The sequence below is a fragment of the Leucopleurus acutus genome (assembly GCF_964270905.1).
Source record: "Leucopleurus acutus genome assembly, chromosome: 10".
Classification (NCBI taxonomy): domain Eukaryota; kingdom Metazoa; phylum Chordata; class Mammalia; order Artiodactyla; family Delphinidae; genus Leucopleurus; species Leucopleurus acutus.
Window position 1 is genome coordinate 31,617,339 of NC_139153.1, and position 15,638 is coordinate 31,632,976.

Sequence of the window (15,638 nt, forward strand, 5' to 3'; positions counted from 1 at the left end):
TTGGCTGATGGCTTTAACTGTACAACTCCAGCCCAGACTTTCCTCAGCTCCACCTGTATAGCCAACTGTCTACTTGACACCTGCACTTGATGGTCTCACAGGGAACTTGAACTTCAAACATCCAAAATGGAGCTCTTAGCTTATCGCTCAAGCCCACCATCCGTCTCCTTCTCTTACTCAGAAAACACTACCTCTACCCAACTGAAGTACCAGGAAGTCACCTGGGACTCCTCACCTTCCCTCATCCTTCATTCCAATTTGCCAGTTAAGTCCTGTCTTCTTCCTTCCAAAGCTTCTCCGGTCTTGTCTCCACTGCTACCACCCCAGTCTACACCACCCTCATCTCCAAGCCACAACAGCACCCTAATGGGTTTCTCTGCTTCTGCCTGTGCTCACCTACAATTCTTCAGTGTTTCTCTTATTGTACTTAGAAAAACTCCAGTCTCCTTCCCATAACCTATAAGGTCCTATATGATCTAGCCCAGTGGTTCTCAAAGTGGTTCTTGGGAGTCCAAGATGTCAAACTATTTTCATAATAACACTAAATGCCACTTGTCTTTTTCACTTTTATTGTCTCTAAAGCATACTGATGTTCAGAGCCTACATAATGAGGGATAATGTCATCATTCTGAAGGCTAATGAAATAAGTGCTGTGTATCCTTGTGTTTTAAGTTTTTCTGAGTTTTAATTTCTAATATGGTAAATATCAATAGTTATAACTTCTATAAACAAATGCTCGTTGGGGTTCTCAATAATTCTTATGAGTGTAAAGGGGTCCTGAGATTTTTTAAAAAATGAGAATCTCTGATTCAGCAGCCCCAGAATCCCTTTCCAACCTTTTCTCAACCCATTCTTTCCCTCACCCTCTGGGCTCCAGTCACCCTGGCCTCCTTCCAGCATCTTGAATTCACTGTGTTTTATCCATCGCTGCCGATGCTGCTGTCTCACAGAGGCTTATCAAAGCTTCTCTGGCCTCCCCTGTTTTCAATCACTGCACCATCTTCATTTCCTCTATAATACTTATTACAATTTGTAATTATTTGTCTTCTTGTTAATTGTCTGCCTCCCCCACTGGCCTGCATCTGCCCAGGGACTTTCTCTGACTTATTTACTCCCCACGGTGCTCAAGCACAGTGCCGGATACATCGTGGGCATGATACAGATACTTGTTGAATGAATGAACAGATGAGTACAAGGCAGGAACGCAAGGAGAAAGCAGGTACTGGCGACCTGAGCCCTGGACAGAGAGCAGGCACACTGCTGTGAGACCACGTTACCTGCTGGGGCACCCTGAAGCGGACATAGGAGCAGAGCTGGAGCATTTCACTCATCTCTTCTGGAGTGGATGGGATCAAGGGAATCTTCTCTACGGCGGCCGACTCCTGCAGTTCTTTGAGCCGTTGTACAAATTGATTATCAGTTGAGTACTGCAGACCTGTGGGATTCAAACCAAAACAGCTTGGCAATATATCTACCTTCTTACCAAACCGCATTTTATATAGAGAACTTCCAGTATCAGCCCAGAACTAATATATTCCTGGTGTTTTTCACCAGTAGATTTCTTTTTCATTGGTACCGACATCCTTGCTCAAAGTCAGAACCACACTCTGAGAAACATAGAAAAAAATTCTTCAGAATATTTGAGGGGCTTGTTACTCAAACTGTGGTCCATGGACCAGCAGTACTGGGAGCCTATAAGAAATGCAGCATCTCAGCCTTTTCCCTAAGTCTCTTAAATCAGAATCTCACTAAAGTTGCCAGGGGATTCATACGTAGGATAGAGTTGAAGGAGCACCGGTCTAGACTAAGCCAGCTTGCCTGAGCCCCTTTCACATCTGTATGGTTGAGAGGAGACCTGGTGAAATGCATAACTGGACTGGAGCAACTGACTACTCCTTCCGTCTGCCTGGACCCACTCAATAATCTCTTATTTGGGGTCAATCCGTAAACACAGCGAGAATGAGTGCCCTTGTGAGCTGTCCCCCACATAGTCCCTCCTCCTCCAGGGGAGCATTAGGCGATCCTGAGCTGGAACAGCTCTCAGATTGACCATTATTTTCTATCACCTGAAGCACGACACCAAGAGTTCACACGAGCTGACGCACACAGGAGGGTAAAACTAATTTCATTTCCAACACTGAGCAAATTTCTAGGTGTTTAACTTAGCTGAAGAGCTAGAGCTTTGCAAGAGAGGCAGTGGCATCCATACTGTGCCACAGAAATCCACACTTTATAAAACTCCTATATTCAGCAACTCCTCTAAATCTAACATGGGTATCGTGTGGCTCTCATGATGCCATGGGCAGATTACATGATCTATTTCCTTCTGCTTTAAAAATAATCCTAAACTAAATGTCATATGGTATACCCTGAATTGGATCCCGGAACAGAAAAGGACATTTGTGGAAAAACTAATGAAATCCAAAGAGGGTCTGGAGTTTAGTTAACAGTAATGAACCAGTGTTGGTTTCCTAGTTGTGACAAATTTACTGAGGTTCATGAGCTATTAAGGGGAGAACTGGGTGAAGGGCATGTGGGCCTCTCTGTACTATCTCTGCAACATTTCTGTAAATGTAAAATTATTTCAAAGTAAAAAAAGCATATCTTTTCATTTTCATATACCAACAAATGTAATTCTAAACTTCTAACGGAAACTCTGGTATAAAACTCTTTCTCTGAGCAAATGAACATAAACTCAAAAAAGACCTTCCGTAAGTGATTTAAGATCTGACCTTCCGTAAGTGATTTAAAATCTAAATAACCTTCCAGAGGGGCTATTCCTCCATTCTCAAACTTTATAAGACTAAATGATTTCAGACACAGTGCTTGGGAAAAGGGGAAGAGAAAACCCTTTGGGAGCTTGCCTTTGATTTCAATGAGCTTAACAGACCTGAAAACTGAACTTTCAGAGTAAGTAAAAGATTTCAAAGGTAAATTCAGTTATGTTTCAGTGGAAGGTGCACAAGTTCAATTCATGGCTGGATTCTACCGGGTAAAGGAGGTAATGAGTATGAGTCATATATAAAAGAGGTAGTGAATGTGAAAGGACTTCCCCCCAAAACCACAGCTTGGGCTCTGGAGTGAGACAGCCTAGGGTCAGTCCCTATCCTGGCTCCAGCACTAAAGCAATTACTACTATGTTCCCACCTATAAAATGGGCATACTAAATCAATCTGGATAAGAATTACATATGTAAAAAGTCACTGAGATATACACTAAAAATCTGAACAATTTACTATGTGTAAACCACACTCCAATAAAGTGCCGGGGGTGGGGAGGGGAGCAAGTGAAGGAAGAAGACAGAAGAATTAAGATTTTTCTCACTAACACACTGTAAATCCAAGTTTGAAGCCTTATATGTATTAAAAAAATTTTAAATCTAACTTTAGTGCTCGCTTCAGGGGCATATATACTAAAATTGGAACAATACAGAGAAGATTAGCATGGCCCCTGCGCAAGGACGACATGCAAATTCGTGAAGTACCATACTTTAAAAATAAAAAAAATAAAAATCCAACTTCAGATCATAATTTCAGGGGACACGTTACAGCTCAAGTTGACATGAATACCTGTACAGAGAAACTGAAGTTTGTTGATTAAAACAAAAAAAATCTTGTGGGGCTTCCCTGGTGGCGCAGTGGTTAAGAATCCACCTGCCGATGCAGGGGACACGGGTTCGAGCCTTGGTCTGGGAAGATCCCACGTGCCGTGGAGCAACTAAGCCCGTGCGCCACAACTACTGAGCCTGCGCTCTAGAGCCTGGGAGCCACAACTACTGAGCCCCCGTGCCTAGAGCCTGTGCTCCACAACAAGAGAAGACACAGCAATGAAAAGCCCACACACCGCAAGGAAGAGTAGCCCCCGCTCGCCACAGCTAGAGAAAGCCCGCGTGCAGTAACGAAGACCCAACACAGCCAAAAATAAATTAATTAATTAAAAAAAATCTTATAATGAATAAAGATCTCTGAGTTTTCAGCAAAAAAAGGAAGAGGCATGATAATAGTACCTTCACCTCAGAAGGTTAAGGCAAGAATTAAATCCATATAAATCCATATAAATTCTTAGCTCATAAGAATTCAATAAATGTTGGGTATAAATATTATCATTATATTTCAAAGTATTTAAATGTTGTAAAGTACTGTACACATTTAAATTAACCCCCTCAAACTCTGTGGAACAAGGCTGGCTCTGTATTTTAAAACTCAAGCACTGGCTTCAGCAGCACATATACTAAAATTGGAACAATACAGAGAAGATTAGCATGGCCCCTGCTCAAGGACGACATGCAAATTCGTGAAGCGTTCCATATTTTTCAAATGTAAAATAGATAGCTAGTGGGAAGCAGCCGCATAGCACAGGGAGATCAGCTTGGTGCTTTGAGATCACCTAGAGGGGTGGGATAGGGAGGGTGGGAGGGAGGGAGACGCAAGAGGGAAGAGAGATGGGCACATATGTATATGTACAACTGACTCACTTTGTTATAAAGCAGAAACTGACACACCATTGTAAAGCAATTATACTCTAATAAAGATGTTAAAATAAAAAAAAACTCAATATGGTTATGATTATGGTTATACAACTATTGTATCTATCACTGAAGCAATCTGATTAGTATCTCTAAAATATCGTCAAAAAGATGATTCTAAAAAAACAGTCAGGGCTTCCCTGGTGGCGCAGTGGTTGAGAGTCCGCCTGCCGATGCAGGGGACACGGGTTCGTGCCCCGGTCCGGGAGGATCCCACATGCCGCGGAGCGGCTGGGCCCGTGAGCCATGGCCGCTGGGCCTGTGCGTCCAGAGCCTGTGCTCCGCAGCAGGAGAGGCCACAACAGTGAGGGGCCCGCGTACCACAAAAAAAAAAAAAACAGTCAGAGCAGACATTGCCATTTATGTCTTCAGAGATTCAGACCCCGCTGTGCTCAAGTCACTCATAGGGTTATTTCAGCCTCGTAACTCACCAGCAGGGCACACAAGAGACAGGCTGCAGACATCTGATGGGTAGTGAGCAGCATACACCCCAGCCACGTGGCCGCCCATGGAGGTGCCTATCAGGTGGAAGGGTTTTTTGTTCAGCTTGAGGCATTCTACAAACTAGGAAGGGAAATGAGAAAGAGGCTTGGTTATACAGCTGTGGACAATGACAATGGTGATTACAGAGTAGAAAACCTCTATACTTCCTATGGGGACAAGTGAAAAGGACTGTTGATGAAAGGGAATCTGGAATCTACTGGATCTATTATCCAGATGAGCCCTGTTACATGCATGTACTTCTCTTTACCTGACACAGGTTCCTGAAGGGTCATTTGTAAGTATAAAATCAACAAGGATTCTCCTAATTCATCAGTCAGCAAACTTTTAAAATAAAGGTTCCGAGAGTAAATATTTTCTTGGGAAAATTTTTGTGGGCCACATGACCTCTGTTGCAGCTATTCAACTCTCCTGTCGTAGCACAAAAGTAGCTAAAGAGGGCTTCCCTGGTGGCGCAGTGGTTGAGAGTCCGCCTGCCGATGCAGGGGACACGGGTTTGTGCCCCGGTCCGGGAGGATCCCACATGCCGCGGAGCGCCTGGGCCCGTGAGCCATGGCCACTGAGCCTGCGCGTCCGGAGCCTGTGCTCCTCAATGGGGGAGGCCACAACAGTGAGAGGCCACGTAGAGCAAAAAAAAAAAAAAAAAAAAAAAAAAAAAGTAGCTAAAGACAACATGTTAACGAGTGAGTGTGGCTCAGTCCCAGTAAAACTACCTTACAAAACTCGGTGGCAGGCCAAACAGAGCCCACGGGCCACAGTTTGCTGACTGTTGCCCTAATTTACAGGCCTTCCCATCCATCCAACCATCCATTCAGATAACGATCCATCCATCCATCTATTCAACCATCCAACCATTCATCCAACCATCCATCCAACTTTCCATCTATCCAACCATTCAACCAACTATCCACCCATCTGCCCATTCACCTAAAAAATATTATTGGATGTCTATTACGTACAAGGAACTATGGTCAGCTGCTGAGGATACAGCGAAGAGTCAAAGAAACAAGGTTCCTGACCTCAACAGAATGCACAGTTCAATGGGGGGAGAGGGGCAGGCATTACATAAATATCCTCAACTGGGGAAAATATGTCAATTTGAAGCTTAGGAACCACTAAATTTTGAAATAGTTCATGAGCCCCAAGACCTTGAAAGCCCAGTCAGAGGGGGCTGAAGATAGATACTAAATTAGAACAAAATGCAAAGAGCACCCTCCCCATCCTCTACAAGTAGGCAGACATGCTGTCATTGTCATCATGGAGCTGGTAAGCAGAAAAATAAGACTCTAAAAAATAAATGGTCTTGAGGAATTCTAAACTCCCTTTCTGAAGAGCTGAGAAAACGCCCAGATGGCATTTCCTTAGAAACAACTGCAATAGGTTTAGAGGAGAACAGCCTGCAATAAGCCCTGGTCCTCCACAGCTGGCCAAGGACACCACTGGGCTGCTGCCATTTTGTTTGCAATTACTTGCAGACAGGATGCATTGGAGAATGGTTGAGTCAGAACGGAACTCCCTTGCCTGCTCTTCAGACTCCGGCATGCAATAGTGGGCAAGACCCACCTGGGCAATCTTTGGTGGAGCCTCCTGCTTACCTGGTGTATCCTCTTGACTTGCCCATCTATGGACAGATCATCCAGGGAGGAGCGGGTGGTGCCCTCGTGTCCTGGCATGTCCACGCAGACCAAGTGTAGGTTCTTTGGAAGGAACTGAGGATACACAGGCACAGACTGTCAGTACGTGCGGTGTAGAACATGTCTGCCCATTTTTCTGGGGAGGCTACCCCTACTTACCAAGTGACCTGGACAGCCACTCCCTGGGAGGTTATGAACCTGGACCACCCAGTATCTTACCCTAGTAACATCTGATGTGAATAAACATTGCCAGTAGCCTTCTAGGGAGCAGGAACCCCCCAAATCTAATACAGAAATGGAAGGGGACTCAGGGGAATGACTGGAAAAGGGGGACAAAGGTCAGGGTAGCAGGCCTGCGTCCTTTGCTCTTTCTTGACACCAGATGGCAGGTACTACATCCTTCTCCTTTCCCTCACCCCTTCCATGCTTAACTCTAGTCACGCAGCCACTGACTTGGGACTATAAGAGATAGCTCTGCTCTCCCAGAGTCCTGTCCAGCTCCAGAGCCCACAGGAGCAATGCTTTTCCTAAGAACCATGTCTGATCGTCCTAATTCTGGTTTCAACTTTTTTTTTTTCCTGCATTAGGTCTAATTCCTAGGGTATTTTTATCCTAAACACCTTCTTCCATTTAAATATGTGCCACATTTAACCAGGAATCTGAGAAACATCAGCTATCAATAAACAAATATCCAGTTATATGAAAGATGGAGACAGCAAGTGAGAGGTTCATTAAGGCATGAGGGTGACTGTCCTCACAGTGAAATTTGGAAATAAGAACATGAGGAAGGGGCTTCTCTGGTGGTGCAGTGGTTGGGAGTCCGCCTGCCGATGCAGGGGACACGGGTTCGTGCCCCGGTCCGGGAAGATCCCACATGCCGCGGAGCGGCTGGGCCCGTGAGCCATGGTCGCTGAGGCTGCACGTCCGGAGCCTGTGCTCCGCAACGGGAGAGGCCACAGCAGTGAGAGGCCCGCGTACCGCAAAAAAAAAAAAAAAAAAGAACGTAAGGAAGTAGAGGATGTATGAGCCTTTTCCTCCTTGTGTGAAGCATACTTGGGGTCATTCGGGTATGGTCCTGCTTGAGGTGGGAGCCTGGGGTGCTTCCCTCCCAAGACCTCTCCCAGCCCCCATCTTCACCAGCTGTTCACTCTTACCAGTAAAGCAAGTTGCCACACCCAAGTAAACCAGGACAGAAAGGGAGTGATTTGGAAAACTATCCCAGAAAGCTGCCAGATCAAGACTGTTTCTCTAAAGGGCTAAGGAAAAGAAAAAGCAGAAATAGAAGGAAGACGGAAGGAGATGGGGAGGGGAGAAGGAGAAACAGAAAAGGGAGGAGGAGGGGAAGGAAGAGGAGAATCCTGGAGTATAAAAAAACAAGTGAGTTTTTAAAAGCTGGATCTTGATAGTCATGACAGGCCTGAGATGAAGCTGAGTGTCAGGAATCTTTCCTAAGAAATACTCATACGGTGAAATCATTTTTAAGGCACAGATTTTACAAATAACATTCAATTCAGTAAATTTTGTCTGATAAAAGGATCTGAATAATATACTGCATTAATTTTAGGATGATTTGAGCCACAGTTCTGGGTTCCCCTTGCTTTCTACCCCTGCTGATGACATCGTGTCCAAGTGGAAACCTCTTCTTGACTGAATGACACCCTCTGAAGAGAGAAGGCTCTAGGACTGCACCTTGACCACGCTGAGCCACATGTCCTTATGGGCAGAGAATCCGTGGAGCATGAGGATGGAAGGCTTGTTCCCAGGCCTGCCACGGAAGGAGTAACAGAACTGATAGTCTTCGTGGCGCACATAGCGCACCTGCATGCCCAGTGCCCTCCGCCAGTACCTGGGGACAGAAAATACAGGCAAGTCAAAGTCATTGAGCTCCAGAGAAGCAGCTTCGGGAGGGGGACTCTGTATAGTCTCACTCTGAAGTAAGACCAATGCTGTTCCCAGCCCTCATCCTCCACGCATGTCTCTGGAGCCCCCAGAGCTTCACCCTCAAGGAGCACTGAGCCAAACCATTCCAGAAAGCACCTTACATGAATATTCTGTAAGTAACATGTATATATGTTACTAAGCAGTCTATTAGAAAGGGAAAAGGGGGTGTTTTCTTAAGAAGCATGACACATAATAACCCTTTGTTAACATGAATTTCTAGCAGTTTTGAACCGCAGTGCAAAGAAGGAGCAGGCAATGGGACCTCACTGGGTGTCTAACTTGAGCCCTTTCTCTGCCTTGCTTCTTTGAGCTTCACAGAATTGGAAACGGCTGGTGGTAAGGCTGGGAAGGACTCCAGAAATGCCAAGACAAAGGTGGTTTCCCCTCGAAGACAGCCAGCTTGCAGTTCCTGATGGGCCATGTTCATTGACACCTGAAATCTGGGACGAGCAGCTGTGGACGTGCAGGCGTGAGTGACTCTGGGTACAGGGCAGTCGCCCTGGAGTCCTAGAGGACCTCACTGCAGAGGTACCTTAATCGGAAGGAAATGCATCAGAAGGCTTAAAGGTAAAGTGTGTTACCTCTTGTCACCTACAACTCGCTACTCATGGAGATGAAGAATCGTTACCTCTTGTCACCTACAACTCGCTACTCATGGAGATGAAGAATCGTACTGCACCTGCTGGCGGTGGTGTCATTCCACATCCACAAATCTCTGGATGGCAAGAAAGGACAACAGGAGGCTGTCTGATGGATGCCTGGATTCCTTATTGTCTCAGGACTCAACATACCTCACAGCTGTCCAGTGTGGGTGATTCCAGTGACTGCTGTGAAAAACACTACTTGGCCTATTTGTAATTCTATTTGAGCAAGCTGGAAGTTTAATTAGCCTTTCAACCAACCAAATTTCTGCATTTGAGTCTTAACCTTATTTATTTATCTATTCTTGTGAAATGGTTTTTATTGGGATACAGGAGATGGGATGGGAAGTATCCCTGCAGGTTACGCCCCACCAGGGAAAGGTCCATTCTAATCTTCCTGGGGGAGCTTTTGGAACTTTTTCATTCCTTGGAACTGCTGCTCTTGCTGCCAGCAGCCTCCTCCGGTCCACAGCTTACAGCTCCTCCTTGGAGAACTTCCTCTTTTTCTTTGGGACACTCTTGTTTCCTGACTCTTCAGGGTCACTAACTGGTTCCTCTTTGGGGAAAGATTTCTTCCTCTTGGGAAGATTTCCACTGCCGGCTGTCTCTTCAGGATCACTACTAACTAGCTCCTCCTTGGAAAAAGATTTCTTTTTCTTGGGTTTGGAGAAAGAGACCGACGAATCTTCCGTGCCATTCTCCTGAGAAGCCTCCTGGGGCTTTCACTTTCTTCTTTTTGGGTCTTGCGCTTGTCTCCTTGCACTCCCCCTGAGCACTGACGCTGTTTTCTGAAGATGCAAGGGAACTGCAGCCAGCTGTTCTTTTCCTTCTTGAAGCGTTTCTTCTGTTTCTCCAGCTTCCTAGTAATCTCAGCGGTGGCTTCCTCTGCCTGAACCATTGCCTCCTTCATGACATCCAGATTCTTTCATGGAATCTCTCCAGTCTCACAGAAGGACAGCTGCTCCTTGACTTGTTCTTGAAGCTTCTCCACAAATACACTTGAGGGCACCTCAGAGAAGCAATCAGTTTATGAGGATATACTGCATTTGTTGGCCAGGTATTGGGAGATGCAGCCTTTGTTCTTAGCAGCTGCCTGGCCAATGAACGTGGAGTGGAAAATCAGACCATATTTTGGGGTGTTATCCCTTGTCTTCAGGGCTCTGGAAACGTGGTCCCTTTGCTGGGCCCAGGGAATCACTCAGACACAAGGACTGGCCATCAGAGTCTTAACCATATTTAAGTGTTACTGTGGTTTCAAAGAAGCTATTCATTCTCAAGTATTGGACTTTGATTGAGTTGACTGCTTAAAAAAAAAAAAAACTGTTTGGATTTTAATTGTGATGCGGAATTTATGGTAACAAACATTTGGTTTTGTACAGACATAATTTCCACTATGGTGGATAAGCTTGATAAAAGGTCATACGCCCTCCCCTGCCTTCCACTCCAGATATATTTTTCCTAGAGACTCTGACAGTGAGAACTTGTTTCATAAGAATTATCTCATCAGTCCTCTGGTTTTATTCCTTACAACATATGGCAGCTGGTTGAAAGCTCAGCTTCTGTTGGTTACATAAGACTTGGCAGTGCTGGAGTTTGGCCTGAAACTGATTTCAATATGAAATTACCATCTAAACAAATTGAACTCTCTGCATGAAGAATCTCTACAAGATGAAAGATAATTAATTCAATCAGAGATTCACTTTGTGGTATACTTTGCACCAAAGAGGTAGCCAAGTCTTACAATAGCAAATAGCCTAAATGGACCAACTTTAACCCTTTGTGTAAAATAAAGGGAGAGGGAGATGAGGATATATATTCATATTTACTCATACCTGCATACAAAATGCATGGGAGCATATACAAGGTACTATTAAAATGAGTATCTGGAGCGGAGGTGGGAAATACTGTGAGAAGTAGGTGGAGAGGGAACAGCGGTGGGAGGCAGACTTACCATGCTTTTTTTAGTACTTTTTCAATGAATATATTGCCTATTGAAAACATTAAAGATACAATAAAACTGGCTAGCTTAACAGCTCTTCTTATGACAAAACATACATATTTCATGATATCAAATATGATACGGTAACATGAATTTGTTCACTCATTCATATCCCAGCTCATTCATTTACTGGCTATATGATCGTGAAACTCAATTTCCTTATCTATAGTATGGGAAAATGTTGCATTCTACTAAGGATATATATGGTTAAGATTAAAAGAGATAATCCATTACAAATTCTGGTTCAATGCCCAACACACGGGAAATATTCAATAAATGGTAGTTTTATTATTATATAAAAAAGATTCTGTCCTTCAAATATATCATTTGCCAAAATTCCAGGGAAAACTGTGGAAAATTTTGTGACAAATATTATAGCCATATAAGTGGAATCATTTGTTCTTTGGTGTCTGGCTTATTTCACTTAGCATAATGTTTTCAAGGTTCATCCATGTTGTACCCTACATCAGAACTATATTCCTTTTTAAGGCTGAATAACATCCCATTGTATGTATATACCACATTTTGTTTATCATTCATCTATTGATGGATATTTGGATTGTTTCCATTTTTTTGGCAATTGTGCGTAATGCTGCTATGTACATTGGTATATAAGTATCTGTTTGAGTCCTTGCTTTCAATTCTTTGGGGTATAGAAGTACAATTGTTGGATCACATAGTAATTCTGTGTTTAACTTTTTAAGGAACCACTAAACTTTTCCACAGTAGTTATACCACTTTACATTTCTACCAGCAAAGCACAAGGGTTCCAGTTTCTCTACATCCTCACCAACACTTGCTATTTTCCATTTTTTTAATAATAGCCATCCTAATGTGTGTGTAGTATATCGCTGTGGTTTTCATTTGCATTTCCCTAAGGACAAGGATGTTGAATATACATTTCTTTTTATTGAGATATAATTTACATACCATAAAATTCACCCTTTTAAATGGTACGACTGAGGTGTTTTTAGTATATTCACAAAGTTGTGCAACCATCACCACTAATCCTGGAACATTTTTATCAAAAAGAAACCTGAGTGCAGAAATAGAGACAGATGTAGAGAACAAACATATGGACACCAAGCAGGGAAAGGGGGGTGGGGTGGGATGAATTAGGAGATTGGGATTGACATATATACACTAATATGTATAAAATAGATAACTAATGAGAACCTGCTGTAGAGCATAGGGTACTCTACTTCACTTCACTGTATACAGCAGAAATTAACACAACATTGTAAAACAACTATATCCCCAGAAAAGCAAATCCTTCTCGCCATTAAGGTAATAGTTGTAAACTAAGTTGACAGCTGTAAACTAAGTTCCCACTTCTCCATTCTCTGGCCATTGAATAAAGCTTGCACTGCTTCAATCTCAAAAAAAAAAGAAACCCAACTGAACTATATACTTACAAATAGTTAAAAAGGTAAATTTTATATTGTGTATATTTTACCACAATTAAAATAGAAAAAGAAAGAAATCCATACCCATGAGCACTCACTCACCATTCTCCTCTGCAGCTACTGGCAACCACCAGTTTACTTCAAGTCTCTATGCATTTGCCTATTCTAGACATTTCCCATGAATGGGTTCATTCAATATGTGGCCTTTTGTGTCTGGCGTATTTCACTTAGAGTGTTTTCAAGTTCATCCATTATAGAATATATCAGTATTTTATTCCTTTTTAAGGCTAAATAATATTCCATCACATGGATATGCCATATTTGTTTATCCATTCATCTGTTGATGGACATTTGGGTTGTTTCCACTACTGAGCTATTAGGAATAGTGCCACTATGAACATACATATACAAGTTTTCCTATGGACATATGTTTTCTGTTCTCTTGGGTGTTCTCAGTTCATGTAGGAGTAGAATTCCTGGGTCATATAGTAGCTTTTAAAAAAAAAACCTTTTGAGGAACTGCCAGACTGTATTCCAAAGTGGTTACATCATTTCACATTCTCCACTAGCAGTATATGAGGGATCCAATTTCTCTACATCCTTCATTGTTATTTTTTAGAGAAACTTTCAATGTAAGTATAAATAATACAGAAAAGTACACATATTATAAGTGTACAGCCTGATGAATCTGCACAAAGTGAATGAACCCATTATCTGCCACCCAGATCAAGGTCTAGACTACGACCAGCACCCCAGATATCCACCCCATGCCCCTCCCCATTAATACCTCCTAAAGGTACCCACTACCTCATTTTCAAACAGGAGAGTTCTGCATGTTTTAGAATTTTATCATACAATAAGTTCTTATTTGTATCTGACTCCTTCCACTCAATATTATGTTTGTAAGGATCATTCATGTTGTAAAATGTAGCATTACTTCTTTCCATTTTCATAGCTATATAGTACTCCATTGTGTGAATAATGGTATGACTATACCTCAATTCATTTATCTATTACAGTATTAATGGACATTGGGTATTTCCAGTTTGGAGGTGTTATAAATGGAGCTGCTATGGAACTATTTTTGTATATATCTTTTGATCAATACATATACACACTTCTGTTGGGTGAAATCAGTGGGTCATTTTGTCAAACAGTTTTCCAAAGTGGCTGAACCAGTTTACACTTCAGTCAACAATACACCAGATTCTAGTTGTTGCAAATCTGTAGTGGGTTAATAGTATCCCGCTAGAATTCATGTCCACTTGGAAACCGTGAATATGACCTTGGAAATAGGGTCTCTGCAGATGTAGTCAAGTTAAGTTGAGGTCATAGTAGATTAGGGCTGGCTTCAAATCCAATGCGACTGGTGTCCTTATAAGAGAGAAATTAGGACACAGAAACACACAGAAGGAAGAACACCATGTGAAGACAGAGGCAGAGACTGGAGTAACACAACTACAAGTCAAGGAATGCCAAGGGTTGCTGGCAACCAGTAGACGCTAGGGACGGGGAAATGGAACAGATCCTCCCTCAGAGCGTCCAGAAGGAACCAACCTTGCCAGCACTTTGGTTTAGTATTTCTAGCCTCCAGGGCTGTGAGAGAATAAATTTCTGTTGTTGAAAGTCACCCAGTTTGTGGCAATTTGTTACAGCAGCCCTAGGGAACTAATACAACATCCTTGCCAATACTTGGAATTGTCAGTCAGCCCTTTTCATTTTAGCCATTCTGATGGGTGTGAAATGGTATCTCACTGTGGTTTTAATTTGAATATCCCTTAGGGCCAACAAAATTGATCATCATTTCACATGTTTATTGGCCATGATCTCCCCATCTTTAGGTCAAGTGTATATAATACGACATAACCGTGGGAGTGATATTTCATCATACTCACAGGTTCTGGGGATAATGGAGGTAGTTCTTGGTGGGGCTGTTTTAGTAATTCTACCTGCCAAAGGGGTCAAGTTTGACTTTTTTTCAGATGGATATCTAGTTAACCTAGTCCCCTTTCCCTGCTGCAGAGCAGTGCTACCTGTCACAATTCAAGAGACCGTATCTATGTACACCTGCTACCGGACTCTCCTGTCCCATTGGTTTATTTGTCCTTTGTGCCAATTTCACCGTCTTGACTGCTATTGCTTAATAATTAGTCTTGATAGCTGGTAGTGTAAATCATCTAATATTGTTCTCCTTCAAGACTGTCTTGCTTAATTTTTTTTTTACTTTTTTTTTTAATTTTTATTTATTTATTTTTATTTTTGGCTGTGTTGGGTCTTCGTTTCTGTGCGAGGGCTTTCTCTAGTTGCGGCAAGCGGGGGCCACTCTTCATCATGGTGCGCGGGCCTTTCACTGTCGCGGCCTCTTGTTGCGGGGCACAGGCTCCAGACGCGCAGGCTCAGTAGTTGTGGCTCACGGGCCTAGTTGCTCCGCGGCATGTGGGATCTTCCCAGACCAGGGCTCGAACCTGTGCCCCCTGCATTGGCAGGTGGACTCTCAACCACTGCGCCACCAGGGAAGTCCTGTCTTGCATAATTTGGCTCTTTGCTTTTCCTTATAAATGTAAGAATCAGTTTATTAAATTCCATAAGAAAAAAACCTGCTGGGATTTTAAAACGTGTGTACACTGAATCTACAGGTCACTGTAGGGAAATCTGACATCTCTCTATTGGAAAGTCTTGCAACTCACAAATATTGTCTATCCCCTCCATTAATTTAGGTCGCTCAAAATTTCTCTCACTAATACTCTGTAGTTTTCTGAGTAAAGGCTTTGCACATGGTTCTTTAGATTTATTTTTAGGTATTTTATATTTGTTGATACAAGATATTTTCATTTTCTATTTGTTTGTTGCTATTATATAAGAATACAACTGATTTTTGTTTACTTATCTTGTATTTAGCAATCTTGCCAAATTCATTTATTTATTTATTTATTTATTTATTTGTCTATTTATCTATTTATTTTTGGCTGCTTTGGGTCTTCGTTGCTGCAC

General features: G+C 42.7%; 1 protein-coding gene across 6 annotated transcripts in view; it reads right to left on the reverse strand.

Annotated features, from left to right (window-relative positions):
- The window catches only part of ABHD6 (abhydrolase domain containing 6, acylglycerol lipase), a 61,148-nt gene that overhangs the window by 8,377 nt on the left and 37,133 nt on the right, over window positions 1–15,638 (reverse strand). For all 6 annotated transcript variants that reach the window (XM_082848692.1, XM_082848691.1, XM_082848688.1 and 3 more), the window contains exons 4-7: window positions 8,350–8,506; window positions 6,622–6,735; window positions 4,957–5,089; window positions 1,278–1,435 (exon numbers count right to left, since the gene is read on the reverse strand). In XM_082848692.1, coding sequence (XP_082704818.1) covers window positions 1,278–1,435; window positions 4,957–5,089; window positions 6,622–6,735; window positions 8,350–8,506 — 562 coding nt within the window. The remainder of the gene's footprint in view (window positions 1–1,277; window positions 1,436–4,956; window positions 5,090–6,621; window positions 6,736–8,349; window positions 8,507–15,638) is intronic.